Source organism: Anser anser, assembly GCF_964211835.1.
Source record: "Anser anser genome assembly, chromosome: 1".
Classification (NCBI taxonomy): domain Eukaryota; kingdom Metazoa; phylum Chordata; class Aves; order Anseriformes; family Anatidae; genus Anser; species Anser anser.
This window is the reverse complement of record NC_139720.1, coordinates 186,066,142-186,087,429: the sequence shown is the minus strand read 5'-3', so window position 1 is coordinate 186,087,429 and position 21,288 is coordinate 186,066,142. Positions and strand designations below refer to the sequence as shown.

The window sequence follows — 21,288 nt, the reverse complement described above, 5'->3', positions numbered from 1 at the left end:
CGAGAGGGTAAATGCAGAGTTGCACTGATGCTCCTCTCATGCCTTATGGCCTGGGTTAGTAATCTTCCCTGATACTTGGCCATCACAGAGAGTATCATTGTCTCTCTCGACTGTTGCTACCTCTTTATGATGGACATAAGACCAGACATCGAGCCAAAAAGTGATAGAAGCTTTAGGTTGTTATTGACAGTTTGCATAAGATGATGTTTTGAAGAATCCTCTGTAAGGAAAATGGGTTGCAGAGGTAGTAGGTGGCAACAATTCGGAAGTGTACATCCAACAAGTAGTCATAAATTCACACTATTTACAGGTTGTTTCAAAGTTAGCGTAGCAGTTTGGTGTATGTATGTGCATGTCTTTTATTTTTCACCTGCATTTTAGTTTGCTTATAGCAATCTTCATGCTATACTATCACAGTACACCCTACACAGCTGGGATTCAGCTAACCCAGCTTAAGAAGGCAGGTTTCTTATCTCAGTTCTGCATAGTGAGCAAAGAGAGGTAGACACTCCCGGAGGATGTTTTTTTTTTCTGTTCCAAAGGAGATGTAAAAGTACAGAGGATGGCTTACTCTTGTCTTCTGCCTTTCTTTCTCCAGGAGAGAAAGGATTCGGTAGCCAACACACAAGTATTTCATGTCAATTCAGGCATCAGTTCAGGGTATCAGAAGTAACCACAAAAGGCTGGCCTGTGTGGTACATGACCTATAAGAGACTGGTGTCCTCCTAGAATAAGAGGCAGTAGGCAGTCAGGGAACATACCTTAAGTCAACTGAAAGGATAGGATGTACTTCTGTATCGGCAACTGAAATGCACATTGCATGACTAACTGGCACAAGGGCACAAGGGGCAAGAGCCCATAGAACTGTTTTTCCTGTCTGATCTTAAGTGAGAGTGTAGATGGCATGAATTTTACGTTTCTCTGAGCCAATAAGGATGTTTCTTAAAACTGGTATTAGAAGGAATCACATAAAAAAAAAAAAAAAAAAGAACTTATGCGTCAGGCACATGCATGGAAAACAAGCATGTGTTGAGGTAGGACTGGAAGAGTGCAAGGGCACCACCGCAAGGCTTGGCTGCTCACCAACCATCTATGCACAACTGATAGGATGGGGCCTTTGCGTTCTTGTGGAGGGCTGTTTGCTCCTCAGAAGCTTTCCACAGTATGTGGGAAGTATCCCTGGAATAACCCATAATATTTGTTTCAGAAAATCCCAGGAGAAACTCTTTCTCCATCTATTGTTTCCCTCTCTACGTGTTACATAATATACCAGATAATATTATTGCCATAATATTCAAATGGTTCATCTGACATGTACATGGATGAGAGAAGCTCTTCAGGTGAGTGTATCCAGAACAGGCTCAATCAATGACCAAGCAATTGCAGAAGTTGCCATAGACTTTACAGGTTGAATTTGACTGGTTCAAACTCCCTGATACATGTAAAATTCACCCAAACTGAAGTAGTTTTTCCTGTCCTCCTTCAGCCCACAGTCACGGAAAAAAATAGCTTAGCTGTAAAAAAAATATAATTTTTATTGAAGGTTCCTTTCAATTCTTGTCCCACACCAGTCACTACCTATTTTAGAAATAAGTGGTTGAGAATAAAACAGAAATTTAAAAAATAAAATGAAAAGGAGAAAAAAAAAACAGCCCTAAGAAAAAAATTAGAATGATTTATTTTAAAAGGTGCATTATATTTTTTTTGTTTGTTCAGCACACTAAAATCCTTTAATTCCTTTGTAAACTTCACTGTGCAAAGCAATTACCATTGCTCTTTACCATTTTCAAAGTCTATTTGACAGAGAGCTAATGCACCTATGAATGATTTTTGCATGGATATCTGTTACAAAAAGAAGACTCAATTTGTTCAGCCTTTCTCTTTTTTCACTGTATAAACTAAAACAATTAATATCTTTTTAATCATGTGAATTTATTTTCCAGCAGCAAATCTCAACAGGCATGAAGATCCTGGCACCCTTGTTGCTGGTGTTATACTAATGCTATGCCCCAGTACTTAAAATTAGAGTAAGGGCACATCTCTGTCTTTTATCTTGCTCAGTGGAATCAGGGCTTCTTAAGCAGATAGTTCCTGGAATTTTGTTTGTTGAAACAAACATGGTAATGGAGAACTGGTTTATAAATGATGTTTTATCTTCAACATGAATTCAGTAATTTAAAATATTATGCTTGATAAAATAACCATACTATAACCCGATACACCTTAAACCTGAACAGAAAAGGTAATGATAAATCTGACATACATAAAGCCAATAAATTATCTCAGTAGAACAATGCTTTCTATATTTTTATCTGCTTTTTCTTGAAATAGGTTGTCTTTTCTTCCTGCTTCTACGTTGCCTTTCCATAAGACAAGTCATGCTGACTTACTCATCATTTTGAAAAGGAATTCAGTCCTTTTTAGCACTGATTACCAGAATCACCAATGTAGCAGATCAGGCAGAGATGCTACACAAGATTTTCCCTGTTGATTTTGCCCCCTCACCGCAATGAATCACGTCCCAGAAAAAAACTGACAGATCAAACAGTGTACTGGCATGGAGAAGGGTCTCAGGTGTTAGGAGGCGCTGTCATGTTCATTTTTGCTTGTCACCTAAGGCAAAATACACACATACACAAAGCTGAAAACTAATCTCTTAATAGTTTTCTCTACATGTGTCCTCCAGTATAAACTTGATGGGCTTTCCATGCTGGATTAATGCAAATCCACTTCCACCAAGAGTGGAGCTACATTGATCAGGACCCGGTATTTGCAGTGGGCATACTCAAAAAGAAGCAAAATCATACCAGATCTGGAGTGACCTCAACTGACATAAATTTCAACTAGCAGTATTTGGCTCTAAATAAGATGAGATAAGAAGAAATGAGATTTTTTTCTGGAGCTATTTTAAGTGCATTGACTACTATATATAGTGTCAGAATAAGTGGCTGAAGTTAAATTTAAAAGACAAGTATGTTTATGCTTTGCTGTTTCCAAATACAGCCTCATCTGTTCCGAAGTCTGAACAACAGAAGAAAACCAAAAACTGTAGTAAGAAATCTCATCCTTGTGCAAAAACAACTTTTTTTTTTTTTTTTTTTTCAGTATAGAAGGTAACACCAAAAGAAAAACATGAGAGTGTCATGAAAGTTTCAGGTGTTTTGATATTAAAGGACTATTTTCGAGTCCTGCCTGAAGAAGTGGTGTAAACTTAGGTCCTCTGTAAATCCAGAATTTGCTATTCCAAGACAGTTGTAAAGTAGTGTCACTCGTGTTTGGCTTCTCTGTATGTAAAATTCTTGCTTATGTGAATGAGGTAAAATCATAGAAAAATCTATATATTTCCATAAGTAACCTTGCTAAGCTATCAAGGTCTGGGTTTTGAAAAAGAAGCATAAACACTGAAACGTGCTATGTCACTGCAGTACAGTTACATTTCAAATTTCAAGTAGATTGTGTTCAAAAGTGCTCTAATGTTGGCATTAATCTAGCATGTAGGACTTAAAAATTACTATTTCCTATTCCGTGCTTGCTGTATGCTATAGAAAATCTATACGTGAACTGATTCTTGTAAAAAGAAGTGTTGCTTCCTTAAATGAAATCAAGATGCAATTTCCATTTTATCATCTTTTCACCCATTTTTTCAGGAGTGCCTCTTCTGGGGAAGAAAGGCAGAGACTGGAAAGTGGGTTTATTTACTTTCACCTAAAAGGTGTTTTAGGACTGGTAGAGCCATCTCACTTTTGAGGCATGCTTCGATAAATGTAATTTTTGGTTGCCATGCTAACAGGAAATCACTCAACAGAGTCCAGTAAAACAAAAGTGGATAAATGACATTTCCTTGTAAAAACGGGGAAATATATTAGCTTAAAAAGACTGCAGGTTTCTCCAATAGCAGCGATTTTTGCAAATCTGCCTTTTTGTAGAGTGTAATTTTCTGTCGGCGTTTACGGTTCCAGGGCATCAGCTGCTTCTTTCCAACAAGACTACGGCCTCTGTCCTGTCGCTCCAACAGCGAGCACCTTGCAAATGTAAACCTAACTCACGGATGAATCCCACCAGGAGCTTTATCATGCTCCTCTCCTATCTACCTCGCATTTCTCCATCCTCCAGGCAGGAGATCCTTCCCGGCAGGACGACCTCAACCTTTCCAGTAAGCTCCCTGCGGGCTGCACCGCGGCTCTCTGCGGGGAGCGAGGTCCCCTCGGGGGGCCGGGAACCTCCCATTGCAGCCTCCCTCGCTTTTTGCCCGGAGCCGGGGACAAATGTGGGACTTTGTCCAGCTCTGAGCCGCCGGGGAGCCGTCCCCTGCCCTCTCTCTGCCCGGCATCCCCAGGCCCCCGGGCGCTCAGCTGTCCTGCAGGTGTCACACTTCACCCAGCCACCGAGGGATGCCGCTTCCCACGGTGGTGGCTGCGAGACAAAAAAACACCTTTATTATGTACAGGGGAAAGAAAAGGGTCCTAATTCTCCCTTGGGCTGTGACCAAGGAGGTGCGCAATATCGTTCAGTGCTTGTGCCGGCGCAAAAGTTGGCTCAGACCGTCCTGGGGACTTTTATTTATTTATTTATGGTAGAAGGACAAGAAGGGAATTCAAGATTCAGAAGGAAAATATAACAAAGTTAACGAGAACTTACTTGGTTTAGGTGCATGCGTTGACAGCCGGCATCTTCCTTCAACAGCTTTAACAGGTCACATTTTCCCTCGGCAGTACCCTTCTCAATCCTTTTTGTAAGTTAAATCCCTTTAAGAGGTGTTCTTTTTAGTTCACTGGCTCTCGTCCGCCTCAGCCACTTTCCCCCATTATTTTTCTTACTTTATTTTCTTCATCTTTGCCCCCACGCTCAGACGCTCGGACTCACGCCCACGAGTTAGAGGGTCTCCATCACCCCCAGCCCAGGGGACCGCGACAGCCGCCCGGCACCGGTGCAACAGATGAGAGGCAGCTTCATCCCCGGCTCCTCAGTGCGGCATCTCCTCACCGCCTCGGAGAGCCTCATGCTGCCTGCAAAAAGTCCCCGCTCCTTCCGACGCGACTATTCCTTCCCCCCCCCCCCCGGAGCGCAGCTCTGCGAGGCGTGGGGCGGGAGGAAAGGCGCAGGAATGAAGGCGAGGAGACAACGGAGGGGCAAACACCGGGGCTTTCCCTCCTCGGCGCTCTCTCCTCGGCCGGCGGCACCGTTTGCCTCCGTGGGACCCCTCCCGCCGCCGCCGCCGCCCCCGCGGCGCTGCCCCCGCCGGCCCCCGGCGCCCGCACCCGCGCCCCCCCGCGGCCGCACCGCGCTCCTGCGCACCCCCCCGGCCCCGTTTCTCGGCGGAGCCCTGGCTGCTCTCACGCCGAAGTGTCCCCCCGGGGGGGTGAGGAGAGGGGAAAAGGGCCATCGGGAGGTGGGGGCGTGATGGGTGAGCCGAGGAAAGCACCGCGCCGGACGGTGTAACTGCAAACTTTGCTGTCGCATCTTTGGGGAAGACCTGGACCGCTCCGAGCAGGGCTGTCGCCGAGCTGCTGCCCTGTCCGGAAGGGTCCCTGCCCCTTTCCCTGCCCAGGCACCGCCGGGTCCGGCCGGCCAAGAGTCGCACTTGATGGATCCCGCACTTGCGGGACCGAGCCGGAGCCTGGATCCACAACAGCAGAGCGGAGAGAGGGAGGCTAGGTACCATTTCCTCACTTTTCCTTTCCCTAAAATTAGGACATACACGAGCTTAGAAATGGCACGAAAAAGACGCAGCGTGTTGAGCCAGTTTCCGAGATAGCACGACCAAAAAATTTATTTATTTATTTACTTAGTTATTTGAGACCTTTTCGGGGGCTCGGTCCCCGTGTTGGGGTCAGGCACGGAGCACGGCAGGCACCTGCCGCCCCACAGGTGTCGGGTCCTACCCCTGGCCTGGGCCAACAGCCCCTGCAGCCCCCCGGCCCTGCCTGCACCGCCCCGGCCGGGGGTTGCCTCTGGCCTGACACTGTTGCTGTCCGTAGGGATACACCACCACCAAGCACCGCTTCAGCGTTTCCCGAGTTTGCCCGAAGCACTGGATGGCTATCTTCCACCCCCGGGCTCCCGGGAACAGCAGGAGTTGCGGGGGAGGAGGCGGAGAGGGAAATAAGCACAGGGGAGCAAAGGGAAGGAGACAGGGCAAAGCTGTCCAAGGAGGGGAGAGGGGATGCAAAAAAATGTGAAATGATGTGAAATGCATCACCCCACATCTCTAGCGGAGACCTGAGCACACTGAGACGTGAAACGCTTGATGAAGCAGGCAAGAGCACACGCCTGGAAATGCCATTACAGCAAGCGTTAAGCAACTGCCAGATGCACCGCTTTCGATGGCAGCTATTTGTACAAGCACCAGACCTCCACGGGCAGCAGAGAAAAAGGAAGCGATGATGCAGCCACTCTGCATCACTGCTCAGCAGGAGCTGAGCGGTGAAAATGCCAGATTAACTCTGCTCTGGGACTATCACGGTTGCAGCACCGAGCCTCTGTATCAGAGCGCTCCTGGGTGAACCACTGTGATACATATTTCAGATGTGCCCCAAATTAGTTACTGTTAAGATTTTGGCAGAACATAGCGCCTTTGGGGAGCCCCTCAGAAAACAGCCTGGTGCCACTGAGCAGTGTAGTGCGCAATCCAGACACGTTGTAACAGGTCTCTGCCTGGCTCTTCCTGAGAGATGTTAATTGCACTCATGAGATCAACTTGTGTTGATTCAAGTACAGATCAAATGCCAAAAGCAGCTGCTCTGGTAAGCTGATCCACTCATTCTAGTACACACTCATGCATATAAGCGTTTATCTCTCTATATATACACAGACACATAGTCGTACACCCCAAATCCATTCAAAGACAGGGAGAGAGAAGTAGAGGTACCCCATAGAGACAATGACAATCTGCAGTGAAGTACAGAAAAGACTACACCGTTTTAGATTACATTGGAACTGCTACTGAGAGCTGATCTAGATCTTGCTGGAGTATTTGTACACCTTGTGCATGAATTCATCGGCTGCTATCATCACTAGTGAGATTAGACTGCATTACTACACACTGGAATTGTAGACAAAACTTTCAGAGGTTTTTGATGCTCACTTCCAAGAGCAGAGCATTTTTTTCCCTACACATTTCCTTATTAGATCTTGAGAAGCAAAGTTCTATTTTGAGTGTATCGTGTTTAATTTATCACTAGCAAATACCTCTATAATTAACAGTATTTCCTATGCCTTTTTATGTGTATCATGACATTTCTTCTTTTCAGGGGTGAAAGCAATATGGCACTATCAATGTGTTTTACGGTTTCTGGCATTTTACATATGATAACCCATTAGCAGTCTCCTGTGGGTCTTGCCAGTGCTTATAATTCCCAATAAAACTAATGTTCAGATAAAATCTCTGCGGTCTTACTCAGAAGAAAACAAAGTAAATAGAAATTTATTCAGGATTCAGGACAGTGGTGTCTGGATCTTTGCAATGTCCTGAATATATGTTAGTATATTTTATTCCCAGCATGTATCTAGGCGCCAAATGTTTCTCAGCAGTAGGTACTGTATCAGGGAGAGAGTGGTATAGGGAGAAAATTAAATATTCTGTGAAATGTGTAACACATACTGCGGCTTTAGAGGTTATGCTGTAACAGCACGGCTGGGCCTTCCGTTATCTGTGCACAGTGTCACACCAAATTACGTTTCCCTTGGGACGTGCATTTCTACCACTCCCGTTATACCACTTTCCTAAGAACACCTACTGATGAATGCCCAGCAGCTGATCATTTTCAGTTCAGCTAAATTTTATGTATCTGCAATACCAACCATGCTGCTTTTTCCCCCTTCTTTCTGCAGTTTGTGTGAATATTACTAGGGTGTATTTTATTTCACGAACCACTAAACACAGGGAAAAAAAAAAAAAAAAAGATTAAAGGAAGTTTGAAAAATAAGAGAAAGCTGCAAATTTAGCAAATGATAATTGATTTAGCCTTGCAATATCATTGGCTACAGGTAAGAACATCTGCAGCAGGTGTGAGACAGGATAGCTTTATCAAAACCAGTGAAGCTGAATCAGCTTACCCGAAGAAATAGCTCATTATTTTTATGTCTGTAAGGAAAGAAAAAGCACAGCAGAAATGCTAGTCAGGTTTGCTCAGTGCCAGGTAAAAAGTATCACTAATATTCTTCTCTCTCAGATTCTTTTCTTTTTGTATCAATGAAAGCTTTTCTTAATATTAGCATGAAAGTGTAAAGGATCATTTTTACTAAGAGGAAAATTTATATGCATTAGAAAAAAAAGTTACAGCAAGTATTTGAAATAATCTAGTCAATTAATTAAAATGAATTTTATTTTTTATTAATTTAGGATAATGGAGGAAGATTTCCTCAGGTCTCTATTGTGTAAGTATAATTTTAAGTATGGTTCTATTGATATATTACCCATTAGAAATAATGTAACTTGAAATCACAAAGTACAGTAATATGTCTTGTTGCAGTTTAGAATTTTTCTACATTTGTTTTGGAGACTACATTGTTAGAAAAAATACAGATTATCATTTTTTCTCTGTATTACTCTAATTTAGGAAATCTGTAACAAGTTAGTTCAATTAGTTCTATTGTTATAGGCCATGCAGTTCCCCCAGCCAGAACTTTTTGCAAATGGTAAATTGTTCTTGCCAGCCCACACCAGGCATTCCATACTCTTCAGTCTTTTCCGTCCACATAACTCAGTGTATTGCCATTTATGTACTTTAGTCAAAACTAAAGTTTCCTAGACTATAGACTTGAGAAAAAGAGATTCTGTTTATTGAATGATTGAAGAACATTAAAAAAAAATGTGAAAGGAATGGAGAAAAAAAATTAAAAAAAAAAACAGCATAAATATTTCATTTTTAATTAAGCATTTATTGGGAATGTTTGGGGTATAAATTGTTCTTGTGAACAACAGAGAGAAAAGGGCCATGAGAGAAAGTGATAGGAACATGTGAAGGGAAGGATAAGTAGAAGGTGAGATGTTGATCTGGGGATGAGAATAAATAGTCCTTAAAGCAGGCAAGTACCGATCTCAGCTGTGGGACTATTAGGCTCAGCCTTTTTTTCTATCCCAAACTGTTCTAGAATCTGGAACTGTGTTTGTTTGTTTGTTTGTTGGTTTTGGCTTGGTTTGGTTAGTTGGTTGGGTGTTTCACTGTAGTAATAAAAATATCGACAGGGTAAAACACAAACTAACCACTGAAAAAAAAATCCAGTACCAAATTTTGGTATTTCGTCAACTTTAGTGTCAAGTCATGACATATATAGTGCAGGTCTTCATGTGACCTCCTCCAGAGTTCCATGCTGTTCAGGTAAGAGAATAATTGTTTCTCATATTTTAATAGAGGGATACAGGTCTCTTAGCTTTATTAGGAGCTAAATTACTACTTTATTATTTATTTTTTTCAGCTTACATTAGGGACTTGCAGAATTCTACATAGACTTCTCATTTCGTTACTATTTAAAATTTCATATTTTTAATGGACAGCAAGCAATTAAACTTCCTTTACCTAACTACATTTTTCTGTTCTCCAGAATTCACATTTCTTATTTTCACTAGCATGCTATAACCTTTTTCTCCTTTGTTCTCTTACCCTGAGTTTTAGAATTATTTATACTTATTTTTCTGACATCAGAGGGTGGAAATTGGTACAATAATTGGCTCTTTTGCTATATTTTAATGAATAGTAGAATGACATCATTTAAATTTTTAGTGTTTTTCAAAGCCGTTTAGTTTTTGTCCTCCATGATTATTCTCAGATGTCTGTGCTTTCCAGTAAGCCCTTATATTCTTTCAGAAGACCCAGCTGTTGCCTTTTTGATCTATTTATTTATTTATTTTTGACACAGTCTTTTAGTAGTTTTAGTAAAACACAGATGTAATGGAACAAATCCAGTGCTAGATTGGGATTCAGCTCCAGATTAGAGACATCTGAATTTAGGTGTACATATTTGAACTGATGAGCATCTTACGCTCCCTCTAGAGTCAGTAGAACTCTATTCAATACAGTTAAGGAATCTTATAGAAAAGTTCATCTTTGAATATGGATTTTGACTTCAGGATATGCTGAATACTCTAAGCGCCATACTGAAAGGGAGCAGACACCAAAACAGAGGTGCCTCATGCTGTCTGAGGTTCCCAAGCCTCTACAAGACATCTGCAGTAGGTGGGCAAGTGGGATTTGTTTCACTTTGTTTTAATAAGATCTACTCTTACAGGTGACCTGTATCTTTTCTGAGATGCTCTGCGGCATCTCACAGGGCATTGGACACCTAGGCACAGGCACCTGAATCCACACTCAGTTCCTCTTGGCTGTAGTAGGAGATAAGATCCCTATCTCACATGTGAATGCCAGCATTAGAGATACATAAAATCAGGTGTATGAATCATGATCCTTACAACTGCATGACAAAAGCATTAAGACAGTGATGGAAAAGGTAATTTTGTTGAAAAGGAATAGAAAACAAACCTAAGCAATGATCCCTTTCTCATTTTCTGAAAGAGCTGAAACCTTTACCTGTGTTTATGAGGATGGTAACTTGGTAAAAGGTTTGAAATTGTGGAAACAAATGGGATATTTCAACTGGGAGATAAAGGTAATCAAGAAACAGAATTCCAGGGCAACTAGCCAAATGTTTTAGGTATCTCTAAGAGTATGGGGAATAAACAGAAAGAACGAGATGTCTTGCTGCACAAACAAAGCTATAACTTAATTGGCAAGACAGAGACTTTGTAGGATAAATCAAAGGACTGGAGTGTTGATATAGAAGGGTACAGGCTGTTCAGGAAAGAAAGTCAGGAGAAAAAAAAAGACAACATTGCATTACCAGAAATGTGTTTATGATCTTCTGAAAGAGATGACATACGACAAAAGTTTCTAGAAGGAGAATGAACAGGGTTTCAAAAGAAATGTTTAACCAAATTTAGCTCACATTATCAATTTGAGAGAAGAAGTCATTGAACACCTTAAGCAATCAAAAAAAAAAAGTAATGGAATCTTTTCTGGAAACTTTTTGGAGATGTGGCTTTGCATCTTCAATACTTAGAGTGTATAACTAGGTTTTATTCTGTCTTAATGGAGAGAAACGACTGAAAATGCAGATGGAGGCCCTTCAGACAAATCTGATAAAAGAGACTTTGAAATAATAAACAGTGGAGTAATTGCAATGTACTTAAAAAAAAAAAAAAAAAAGGAAGGGAAAGAAAAGGAGGTGGTGACAACCTTAGATGACTGGAAAGAAAGGCTTGGAGATTTTAGTGGAACATACACTCAGGGAGAGAGGGAGAGGCAGCCATACCAAAGCTATTGCAAATAGTAATAATTTTTTTTTTTAAAAGCGATAACTGCAAGAATGCCATAGGCTTTCAGAATATATTAGCAAGAACTAATGAGAAGTTACGACACATGAGAAATCGTTGTTCTGCTCTACCTAAGCATCACTTTACATCAGCTTTGGACTTCATGTTTGATAGTGGTGTTAGGAAAAACATAAATAAATGCAGAGAGACTAGAGGCCAGGTCACCTTTCAGAAATGTTTCAATGTATTTGGCTTGGTCTGTGTAAGAAAAGATGCCTTTAAACTATAGTTATATAATTACATAGTTTATAGTTGTATAAAAAATAATTGTAAAAAGACAGCTAGCATATTCACCAGGTAGAGGAGTAAAGTAAACTTTGGATTTTAGCAAGGAAAATCTAAGCTTAATCATAAGTAGGATGTTTCAGACTATAAAAAAGGAGTTAAACAGTGGAAGATTTCACTTCAGGAAACTGTGGAATCTTTATTTTTGATACTCGTGAGCCTTTTCCTGGGAGTAGCTTTTTTTCCTATTTTAGGATTCTCTAAGTGGCCATAATGAGACATTTTTCTCCAAAGCTTACTGTACCCCTTTTTTTATATGACATTTTGGGAAATTGAGTTTTCATGCTTTTAAAAGACACATGCAGCCAATCTGTTTGCACTCTCAGATGCCATTTGAACAGTGTGACTCAAATTTGGAAGCATATGTAGCTTAAGAGAGCAAATGTTTCTGTCCTGGCCTTTATGTATGGAAATGGTGAACTCTATCCTTCAGATAGAATCTCATGAAAGTTAATAGGACAGTAATGTACGTAAATGCAGGTTGTGCCCATTATGTTCTAGGACAATAGGACTTTAAATGAGGATTAATATGCCTAACCATAGGCCACGTTTTATTCCTTAGGGTATTGTGGAGGTCCACACAGGGTCAGCAGATGTCTGACAGCAGATCCGCACCCACCCAGAAGAGCAACTGGGATATCCCACCAACCAGGTGTTCCACTGTTCTGTCTTAGCATTAGTTTTTCACTTCCTTTTTTTTTTTTTTTTCCCAGCTAACATTTTGATATTTTTCTTTGACCTCTATTTGTAACGGATATTGATACTAAACTGTTTTAAAAGCAAATCATAGACTAATTACTCAAACTTTAATAAATACACATATAAATATTAACCCCACATGATTCTTCTGCTTCTCTCTCCATCAGACAAAGAAATCCACCAGTAATGCTTTTAATGCATCAAAAAGGGACATGCTTTTAGAAATGAATGGCTTTTACAGTATACTAATGTTCTGTTTCCTACTGTCTGAAGAATAACAACAGTTCAGCTTGGTGGTGGGATGTGTTGAAGGTATCTAAAACCTGAGACACAGAATATAAAATTCAGTCATTTGCAGAAGGACACTAGAACAAGAAGGGGAAGGAAGATATTCAGGCTTGAAATATCAGTTCTGTTCCTACCTTGTAAATGCTTCTTTTGTGTTTTTTCTGATATTCGTTTTTCTTACATGTGATGTGGCAATCATTTTTTTATTTTTTTTTTATCAGAACATTATTACTGTGCAGTCAGTATCTAGGAGGAAATCATAAATGTCTGTAAAGCTATTAAACCCCCTGTAAATAGTAACAATGGTAACAACAAGAGACTTGCCCACAGTGGATGCTGCACTGATTCTGCATTTTAGATAACAGTAGTTAATCTTTATTTCAGATGTTTTCGTGAATGTAAAACACTGGAAGAAGATTATTTCTGTGTATAAAATATTTCTGATATCCAGTCTTGCTATGCATACTGAGACACCCTACTAGTTAAGCTTACTGATTATATGTGTGTGCGCGTATATATACATATATATATATAATTATTTTTTTTTATAGCAGATCATATTAGTGAGCTTAGAAAAGTCAGAGGGTATTAGGAAGGTAACAAAGAATGTTTAGAGGTTGAAGTTACTTTCATTTAACAATTGGAAATAATTTCTTTTGCCAGATCTTTTATGCTTGTATATAGCTAGGCAGAAATAAACCAAAAGAGAATTAACTCATGTTTTTATTATTATTATCATTTTAGAGTACTTTGGTAGTTTTTTAAATATTTTTTGTGTGTTTTTGTGTGTGACAGAAGAATATCAAATGGTCTTGTTGGATTTTAAATTGCTTAATGCAGTATTTAGCTACATTTTTGGTATATATTCTCCAAGCAGTGTTAAACCCAGAAAGAAATTTACTTAATATTTGATTATGAGCAACAGAAAAACAAGATAATTTGTTGCATAGATTTTCAGAACGCTGCTTAATGAGTAATCCTGAGAGAGGGAACTTCTATTTTTCCTGCATTAAATGGATACCATTATTTTCCCATTACTCTAGTGTGTTTTGCCCATAATTATTAGCTCAAGAGAAGTGACAGAAGCTGGGCAGGGGGAAGGGAAGAACAAGCATTCAGAAAGTATGGGAGTATTAATATTCTCAGCCATGAGGTGTATAGTTTCTAGGTGTGTGTTTACCGTAGTATGATTTACCATCAATGAAAGACCGATAGATGGTGCTATAGAGACAATTTGCAATCACTGCACAGATGTGCAAGGTGCACATCATTTTATTCATACACATCTGCGTAAGGTAGGAAATAGGCTCAAACAAAGAATTAATTCTACCCTTCTCTCTCTTTTTTTTTTTTTACACACCCTTTTCTTACACACACCTTTGGTTTATAGAGTTTCATGCTCAATTCTAAGCCAAAGAACAGAAATCATGTATGTTCTTGTTGAGAAATAAGTATCATGTGTATGTATGTATCTAGGTATTTTCGTTTTTATTGAAGCTTGCCAGTATTTTATTTCAGTTTGGTAATTTTTCTGGCACTGTACTCACTGTAAAATTATCATAGATCTTAGTTTGATATGCTTTGGTGAAAGTCTGTGGTATAGGATGTCACCTCTCTGTGTTTTGTATAGGTGTGTCTTAGTGCACAGAGCTTTGTGCACAGAGCTCTTGTCACTTAATCACCAACTGTAGAATCAAGGGATAGTAGCTTTGTTGTGTCTGCTTGCTGCTTCTGGTCACTGCTGCTCTTGCTGCAGGAAGGCTGACTGATGTAGACAAGAAGAGTTTATATTCCATCAATGCTATGGTGGGATCGCTACTGGGGATCAAGAAAATAGAGATGTATGACAGTCAAACTGTCATCTCCATGAGATCTTGAAGAGTCTGTATCCCAGGATAGTCTGGTACTTAATGTGATGCTCAGATCCTGCTTTCATGGGTGCCTAGTTTGTATGCAGTTCCTAGGACCTCTGGTGAGATCCACCCAACCAGATGCTAAACATCTACAGTACAGACGTCTGCGTAAGGCACTTCCTTGCATATGCAGACAAAATGTTTCGGCATATATTTTCATAGATAAAATGAATCTTGCCATAGGACTGCCTGTTTTTCTTCAATGACTACAAAAATAGAACACCACTTTTAGCCATCATATAAACATCTGCAATGAATCCCATCCTTGCAGACCAAAGAAACACAACTGAACATGGTCCTTTGGAAAAGGACATGTAAGAAAAGTTGCAACTTGGAAAGAGGAATTTACAAAAATGATATCCATAGTGTATAGAGTAAGCTGGATTTGTGTTACCTCAGATGGAATCTTTAAGTCAAGATTCATTTCGTTTGATAAGTAATGAATCCTTCTTTTTCTAGACATCATGTGGTCTATGAATGTGTGGGGGATTGGTCCCTTCTGCATCATCCATAAAACTATACCATAATTGGGAGTTGATATTAGTAAGGACTTCATCAGACAGCAGTGGTTCGTGTCTCCTGGTCCTGTAACCTAAACATGGTCTGATGATGAAGGTATACTACATCTTCCAGTAAGAAAATTTAGATGTGTCAGATATGGAGATGGGATAAGTAATTAAGAGAGATACCATAAGGGAGCAACTGCATTTAATGGCACCATTTTTCAGCTGAAGATATCTGTGAGGGAACAGGATATGATTTTCATATCTTTTGGACCTGTACTGTCTTGTTCTACCCTCAATGGTGTACTCTTAATGGAATTACTGGATTGCCTTTCTCAGAGTCTATAAAGACTGTAATCACTGTTACGCAGACATCAGAGATAGAACTGAGCAAAATGGGGAAATGATTATTTCATCTCTTTGACATTAATTACTTGTTCAAATTCCACTCTTTAATGTTTTTCTACAATAACTCCAGTTCATTCAAGGTCAGTAATGAGTATCTAGATTTTGTAAATACTCTGCTGTATTCTCTTAAATTCACTAAATTTCTGAAAATTCCTGACTATGAATATGTTAACTAGAATTATTAAGGAGATAAGCACACAAAAGAAGATGTAGTTAAATACATTTTTAATATCAAAATGAGAGATAATGAGGACATGTTTATAGTAATCTTCCAACTTTACTCATAATGCTTCTCTAGGGGAGCAAAATATTTGAATCAGCTGTTTGGATAATTTGGATTAGAGTTGAAAGTCTATTTGGAAGGCAACTATTTGTAAGTTATACACGTTGCTGTAGAATGGTAATAAATAAGCATACTCACTGAACAAAGGATATTTATTGCAATAGATTAGTCTGTGCCTATGTAAACTAGCACAATGCTTTTATTAATAATGACTTGTAACAGATGATCCTTGACTTTCATCCAGTAGGAGTTAATGGAAAAAGAACTTGGAGACCTGGTTTTATAAAACAACAACAAAAACAGAATAAGAATATCCAAAAGCTTTATCATTAAGTGCCTTTTTGACCATTGGAGACATCATATCGATTGTCAGAAATAATATAATGCTGTCACTTTAGTTGAGATTTTATACTCTGCACTACTATCCAAATTCTTTGCTTAAATACATAAAATATCATTTCATGGTTTGCTAGAAGTGTTTTTTTTTTTTTTTCTTCCTAGATAATTTTGTGGGTGGAAATACTTCTGTGTAATTGTATCATTTATACAACTGATTGCCATTATTTTCAATAATTTTAGGTTTATTATGCATGTTAAAATTTATGAATAGTTTTCCAAACTTAAAAAATTACTTGAACTATGGAAAAAAATCAAAAAAAAAAATCAGAGATCTTGTGACTATTAGTTAACCTTCTTTCTTTGTAGTGACTTCTGTAACAGTTTTAAGTCTACAGAGACCTTTCCCTCTGCTAAAATATTTGTATTTTTATCAGTTAGTTTTAATGTACGAACTGTTTCATCTGTCACTCTAGAAAAACTTCCTATGCACTAGCTGCTTTCATATCTCACACATGAATAAAGAACGTTTTTCCTGCTTTGTCTCCTAAACAACAGTTTCCAAAACAGTCAATACCAGCCATATAAAATGCTGAATATGAAAATGATTAAAAAGTAAATCTGACACTTATGTCTTGTTTCTATTAGAGAGAAAAAAAAAAAAAAAAAAAAAAAAAACCTTGCTGAGGTCTGACAAGTCATGGAATTCATATATTTAATTTAGAGGCAATAAATCTTTTAAAAGTAACCTTCTGCATGTTTAATCTTAACAGGTTACTGTTAGTGAAAAGACGACATGGAATTAGAGAATGTTTTGGGACCTTAAAGATCATCCCCCTGCCATGGGCAGGGATTCTTTCCTCTAGATGTGTTTGCACAAAGCTCCATCCCACCTGGCCTTGAACACTTCCAGGGATGTGGCATTCACAAATATGGCAACCTCTTCAAGACAAGGCTAGTGATAAGGGAGAGATCAGAACACAGGCATATGGAATCCCAGTCCAAAATTACAGCAACAGTAATTATATACAGAATTTTTCCAGCTTTGTTATAGAGATAACCAGCTTGCTACAGGACTGGCAACTGGATTTTCCTGTAATTCTTTATGACCATTTTTTTTATAAATGGGGAAAGAAGATCAATAGCATCGAGCTCTGACATATCCATTATTTGTCATCCATCTTTCTTCTGTCAGCTGACCATATTTAATCCTGACTACAGTTAATGAAAGAGTTAATGTAACATCAAAGATTGTTCTCAGCTTTGAAGCCTTGTTTCTATTTTATTTTTAAATTATTATTATTATCTATGACAATGTATTACTAGAAACTTCCTCCACAAACAGGGTTTTCCCAAGAGAAGAAACAACCATATTTAGAGAAGTTTTTACAGAAGAGATATGGAAAAAAAGGACTGACGTGACTAACATTTACTTTTGAAATGGCTTTCTTTAATATAAACAGTTTGTGATGTTTACTTACTAGCCAAGCTTAAAGGGTCAGGCAAACACATATTTCATTAGTATTTTCTTACTAGTAATAAATTTTCAAACTGAAAGCAGTTTAATTCCCTGAGGTCATCCTAAAAACACTTCTTAGTATAGCTGGCATGTTACTTGAGATATGTGTAATTCTTCTAATGAAGACAGTGCTTCATTGACTCTTCAGAGCTAGAATTGAAGCTTGAGGATCCCCAAAATTAGGTTACAGTTAAACTTCTTTTGGTAAAATGATCCATGTAGAGTAAAAATAAAGGCATAACGCCATTTCCTTTCAATAAGCAAGTTTTTTAAAGCATGTATAGTTAGATTATTCTTGGACTTTGGAGAAATCCTGCAGGAGAGAAATGGGGTAGAAATCCTCTTCATGGAGTTCAGCCTTAAATTTCACAGTTCTTTGTTCTGCCAGTCTCAGCCATGTGAGAAGACAGCGCCGGTGCCAGATACAGATAGCACTGGTTTTAATTTGTGCTATTAGACAGGAAACAGACCACCTATCATGGTGAAAAAGTGCTCTTTATGGGTGACATTGCTCACTTTGTCACTGTGTTGCAGCCACAGGAGAAGGCTGCTGGAACCAGGAGGAGAGAAGCAGCCCCGAGAGGCACAGTGATGATGGAGGAACAGAGAAATGCACTCAGATCTGTTTCAGCTTCGACGGGCAAGTTCTTCAAAATAAAAAAGCAGCTGGACAATTATACTGCTAGAGGAAAGGACTATTACAAAGTGAGGATGCTCAGCCTTAGGCTCTGCATTAGAATCTGTAAGTCCTGAAGCACATCAGGCTTGGTGACTGCAGAGTCTCACTGGAGAGGAACAGTCTGGAGCTTTCAGAAGGAGCAGAAGTTCTGTGTCAGGGTACCTAATGGATCCTAAAACAGAACTGCCCACCCCTGAAACATTCCTGACAGGAGCTTGTGCAGCACTGTTTTTCGGATGGAAATACCCCAGTCCTGCTACCTAAATCACTCTAGTGCTTGACTATCAGTATTGAAAGAGAGCTTTCCTGAAGCCTAGACTAATTCCTCATTTTGTAATGTTAACTACTTCATTCAGGTCCTGTACAAAGACCTTATCCAATTTATTATGGCAACTCTCACATGCATGCTTAAGAACTGTTTTATGTATTTCTTCTTGATTTTATTTTCTCTAAATGGGCAATACAAGTACTTTGGGCCATGTATTTATATTACTGACCATTTCTATACAAATAAATGTTCATCTCTCCTAGCTGAACAAGCTGTGCACTTCTATATTAATGTTAAAACATTGACTTATATCTTCATTTTTTATTTTTTTTAATCTGTTTTTCTTACATCGATCTGCAAGCATCTGAGGTATTCAGAATTGTCTTTTATCTTCTTTCAGAGTGACATTTCTCATTCAGAGTGACTCTGCATCTGCTCAAAGACACGGATAGTAGTAGTAGCTCTACTGTCTTGTAATCTTGCAAAGACTTTGCCAGTGATGTTCAAGCATGAGACAGTAAGAGTCAAAAGGCTGGATGGGTCTGAACAACTTTTCGTAACATTTTGGTGTCCTGTAAAACAGCACATACCCACAGAATTTGTGCCAACTCAGTGGGGTGAACTTTTCCATCCATAATCAGCAGAGATTTACTGACTGCAGGTGCCCATACAAACTACGTTCACCTACTAAAAATAGCAGAATAAATCCCCCCCCCCCCCTTTTTTCTTGCATATTTCATCCAATTATCCTCTTTCCCTCTTTTCCTCACTTCTAATTCTTAAAAACAAAACAAAACAAAAAACAAACAAACAAAAAAAACATGATCTGTGGAGAGTGCATACTGCACTGTAGTTGATTCTTTAGCACAAGAAGAGAGAGAAAACTATTTTAGAAGCCCAAAATATTTTATTGATAACCCTTCTAGGGACACTAAATCACACACATATGCTTAAACTTCCCTGGCTATTTCATTCTGTGTTCAGACATTATACAGAAATCTCTTAAGGAAGCAGAATGCTTATTTTCCATTGGTATTGTCTCACACAATTTAATGGGCTTCTACTAAAAGATCAAAAGCTGTTTAGATGTGGAAATTTTTCACCAGGAGCAGAAACAATAATTCTGAAAGTCAAACTCATTTGACCTTTGTAGGTATACTCCAATAATACTCTTTAATTTTGGTACTTTGTTTGACATATTGTTTCGAAGAATTACTTTCAGATATATTTTCAGAAATGTTTTTCACAGCTACTGAAGCTCATGGGAAGGTTTAGAAGAAGCCTGCTTAATCCAGAATTGCCTTGCATGGAAAATTAACCCTATGCTGTGAACCCTCTTTAGGAAAATAAATAAATATATATATATATATACACAATATATATTTCTAAGCAACAAATGGTCTCAGTCACCATCTGCTTCACCTTGCCAGCTTAAGTGAAGAGATAAATATCCTGTAATAGCAGGACATGATCCAGACTCTGAAACGTTGGCAATTTTCTGTTTATCCTCTGTAAAAGCATGTCACTAATGAAAAATAAATCTATCTTGGAAAATAACAGGGGAGCTGAAGGAAAAAATATATGATTTTCCTTCCTGTGATTAATGTCTCTTCATGTAATAAAGAGACAGTATTTCAATTCTAACATTTTGTCGGATGTATTGGTGTCCCACCTGTAATATTCTACTTAATGCAATAAATGGATATGCTTGTTGGTTTTCAACTCTCTTTTTTCTTCATTAATCTTCATTAGACAGTCTCTAAGCCATGATCTAGGAGGACCCAGGACATTAATGAATACTTCACAGACTGATACCCAACCTGTATGAAGATGTGGGTGACATTCAAGAATTTATAACTGTCTTGTTCAGCAATTAGCCCTATATTTAAAATGTAGTTTTTGTAAGGTGTGTGTCATTGTTATCATATTATGTCATTAATGATGCACAGGGAGCATCTATATTTTTTTTTTAAACACAGCTCCTCACCACAGCAGCTCTTCATTTAGTGGCAAACCTAAAACATAGTATGATATTTTACTTATTTGAGTTCTGTTTTAGTTTTGATTTGGTTGGTTGGTTTTGTGCATTTTTTTCCCATTTTAAAGCATAGAAAATAATTGGAGTGCTGTGCTACAATGCTATTTATATGTCAAGAAACAGAAGTGGAATTTGAATGTTCAGAGTTGTGACCTAGGTGGGTCAAGCACACACACAGGCACAAACCTTGTTGGGATAATGTTGGAAAGGAGGGGAGGGAGCTGGAGCTGGCTCCCATCCTGCCATAGTAGGTTTTGCTGTGAGCAGAACACTCAAAAAAGAAACTCCAGCATAAAACAATGTTAATGCTGTATGGACAATCTGTGAACAAAGGCCAGGAGTGCAATAAGGAGAGCAGTGTTTTGACAGTGCAGAAATACCCAGAGTATCACAGATAACAGCTACCATGTTTTTCCTCTTAACTGTTTTTAAAATAGTCACAGAGTGGCACAATGAATATAACCATGATGGAAAATATCCTTTAAAAAAAAAAAAGTCATGGAGTGAGCTTGAACCCAGGACCTTACCTGTCCACACAGTTCAGTTTTTAGCTCATTCTCTAGCTATATTTTGGACCCACAAATTAGCTGTAGCACAAATGACAGAATAGTCCACTGAGTAATGTACTAAATTTCATTTTGCATGTTTAATTTTGTCATCTATTTGCATGGAGGTGCCTGTTGTAAGAAGACTATGTTGAT

General features: G+C 38.8%; 2 protein-coding genes across 3 annotated transcripts in view; one reads left to right on the top strand and one right to left on the bottom strand.

Annotated features, from left to right (window-relative positions):
- TRPC4 (transient receptor potential cation channel subfamily C member 4) overlaps nucleotides 1-5,245 on the bottom strand; it is a 160,631-nt gene extending 155,386 nt beyond the window's left edge. The window contains exon 1 of the mRNA XM_083798127.1: nucleotides 4,639-5,245. The gene's annotated coding sequence lies outside the window, so the exon portion shown is untranslated. The remainder of the gene's footprint in view (nucleotides 1-4,638) is intronic.
- Nucleotides 5,246-5,272: 27 nt separating this feature from the next.
- LOC310881258 (uncharacterized protein) lies at nucleotides 5,273-18,433 on the top strand. 2 transcript variants are annotated; one of them, XM_083798334.1, is made up of 4 exons: nucleotides 5,273-5,655; nucleotides 8,342-8,376; nucleotides 12,216-12,305; nucleotides 18,137-18,433. In XM_083798334.1, exons 1-4 carry the CDS (start codon nucleotides 5,585-5,587, stop codon nucleotides 18,286-18,288), a joined length of 348 nt encoding a protein of 115 aa, XP_083654460.1. In that variant the 5' UTR covers nucleotides 5,273-5,584; the 3' UTR covers nucleotides 18,289-18,433. The 2 variants fall into 2 exon arrangements, 1 of the variants encoding a protein (XP_083654460.1); XR_014572283.1 differs by lacking the exon at nucleotides 5,273-5,655 and adding an exon at nucleotides 7,959-8,138.
- The last annotated feature ends 2,855 nt before the right edge of the window (nucleotides 18,434-21,288 follow it).

Bases quoted from the DNA above. Each gene is read 5' to 3' on its own strand.
- LOC310881258 (XM_083798334.1), top strand. From the start codon at position 5,585: ATGGATCCCGCACTTGCGGGACCGAGCCGGAGCCTGGATCCACAACAG. The intron at 5,656-8,341 runs GTACCATTTCCT...TTATTAATTTAG, and splicing joins AGCGGAGAGAGGGAGGCTAG to GATAATGGAGGAAGATTTCC. The intron at 8,377-12,215 runs GTAAGTATAATT...TTTATTCCTTAG, and splicing joins TTTCCTCAGGTCTCTATTGT to GGTATTGTGGAGGTCCACAC.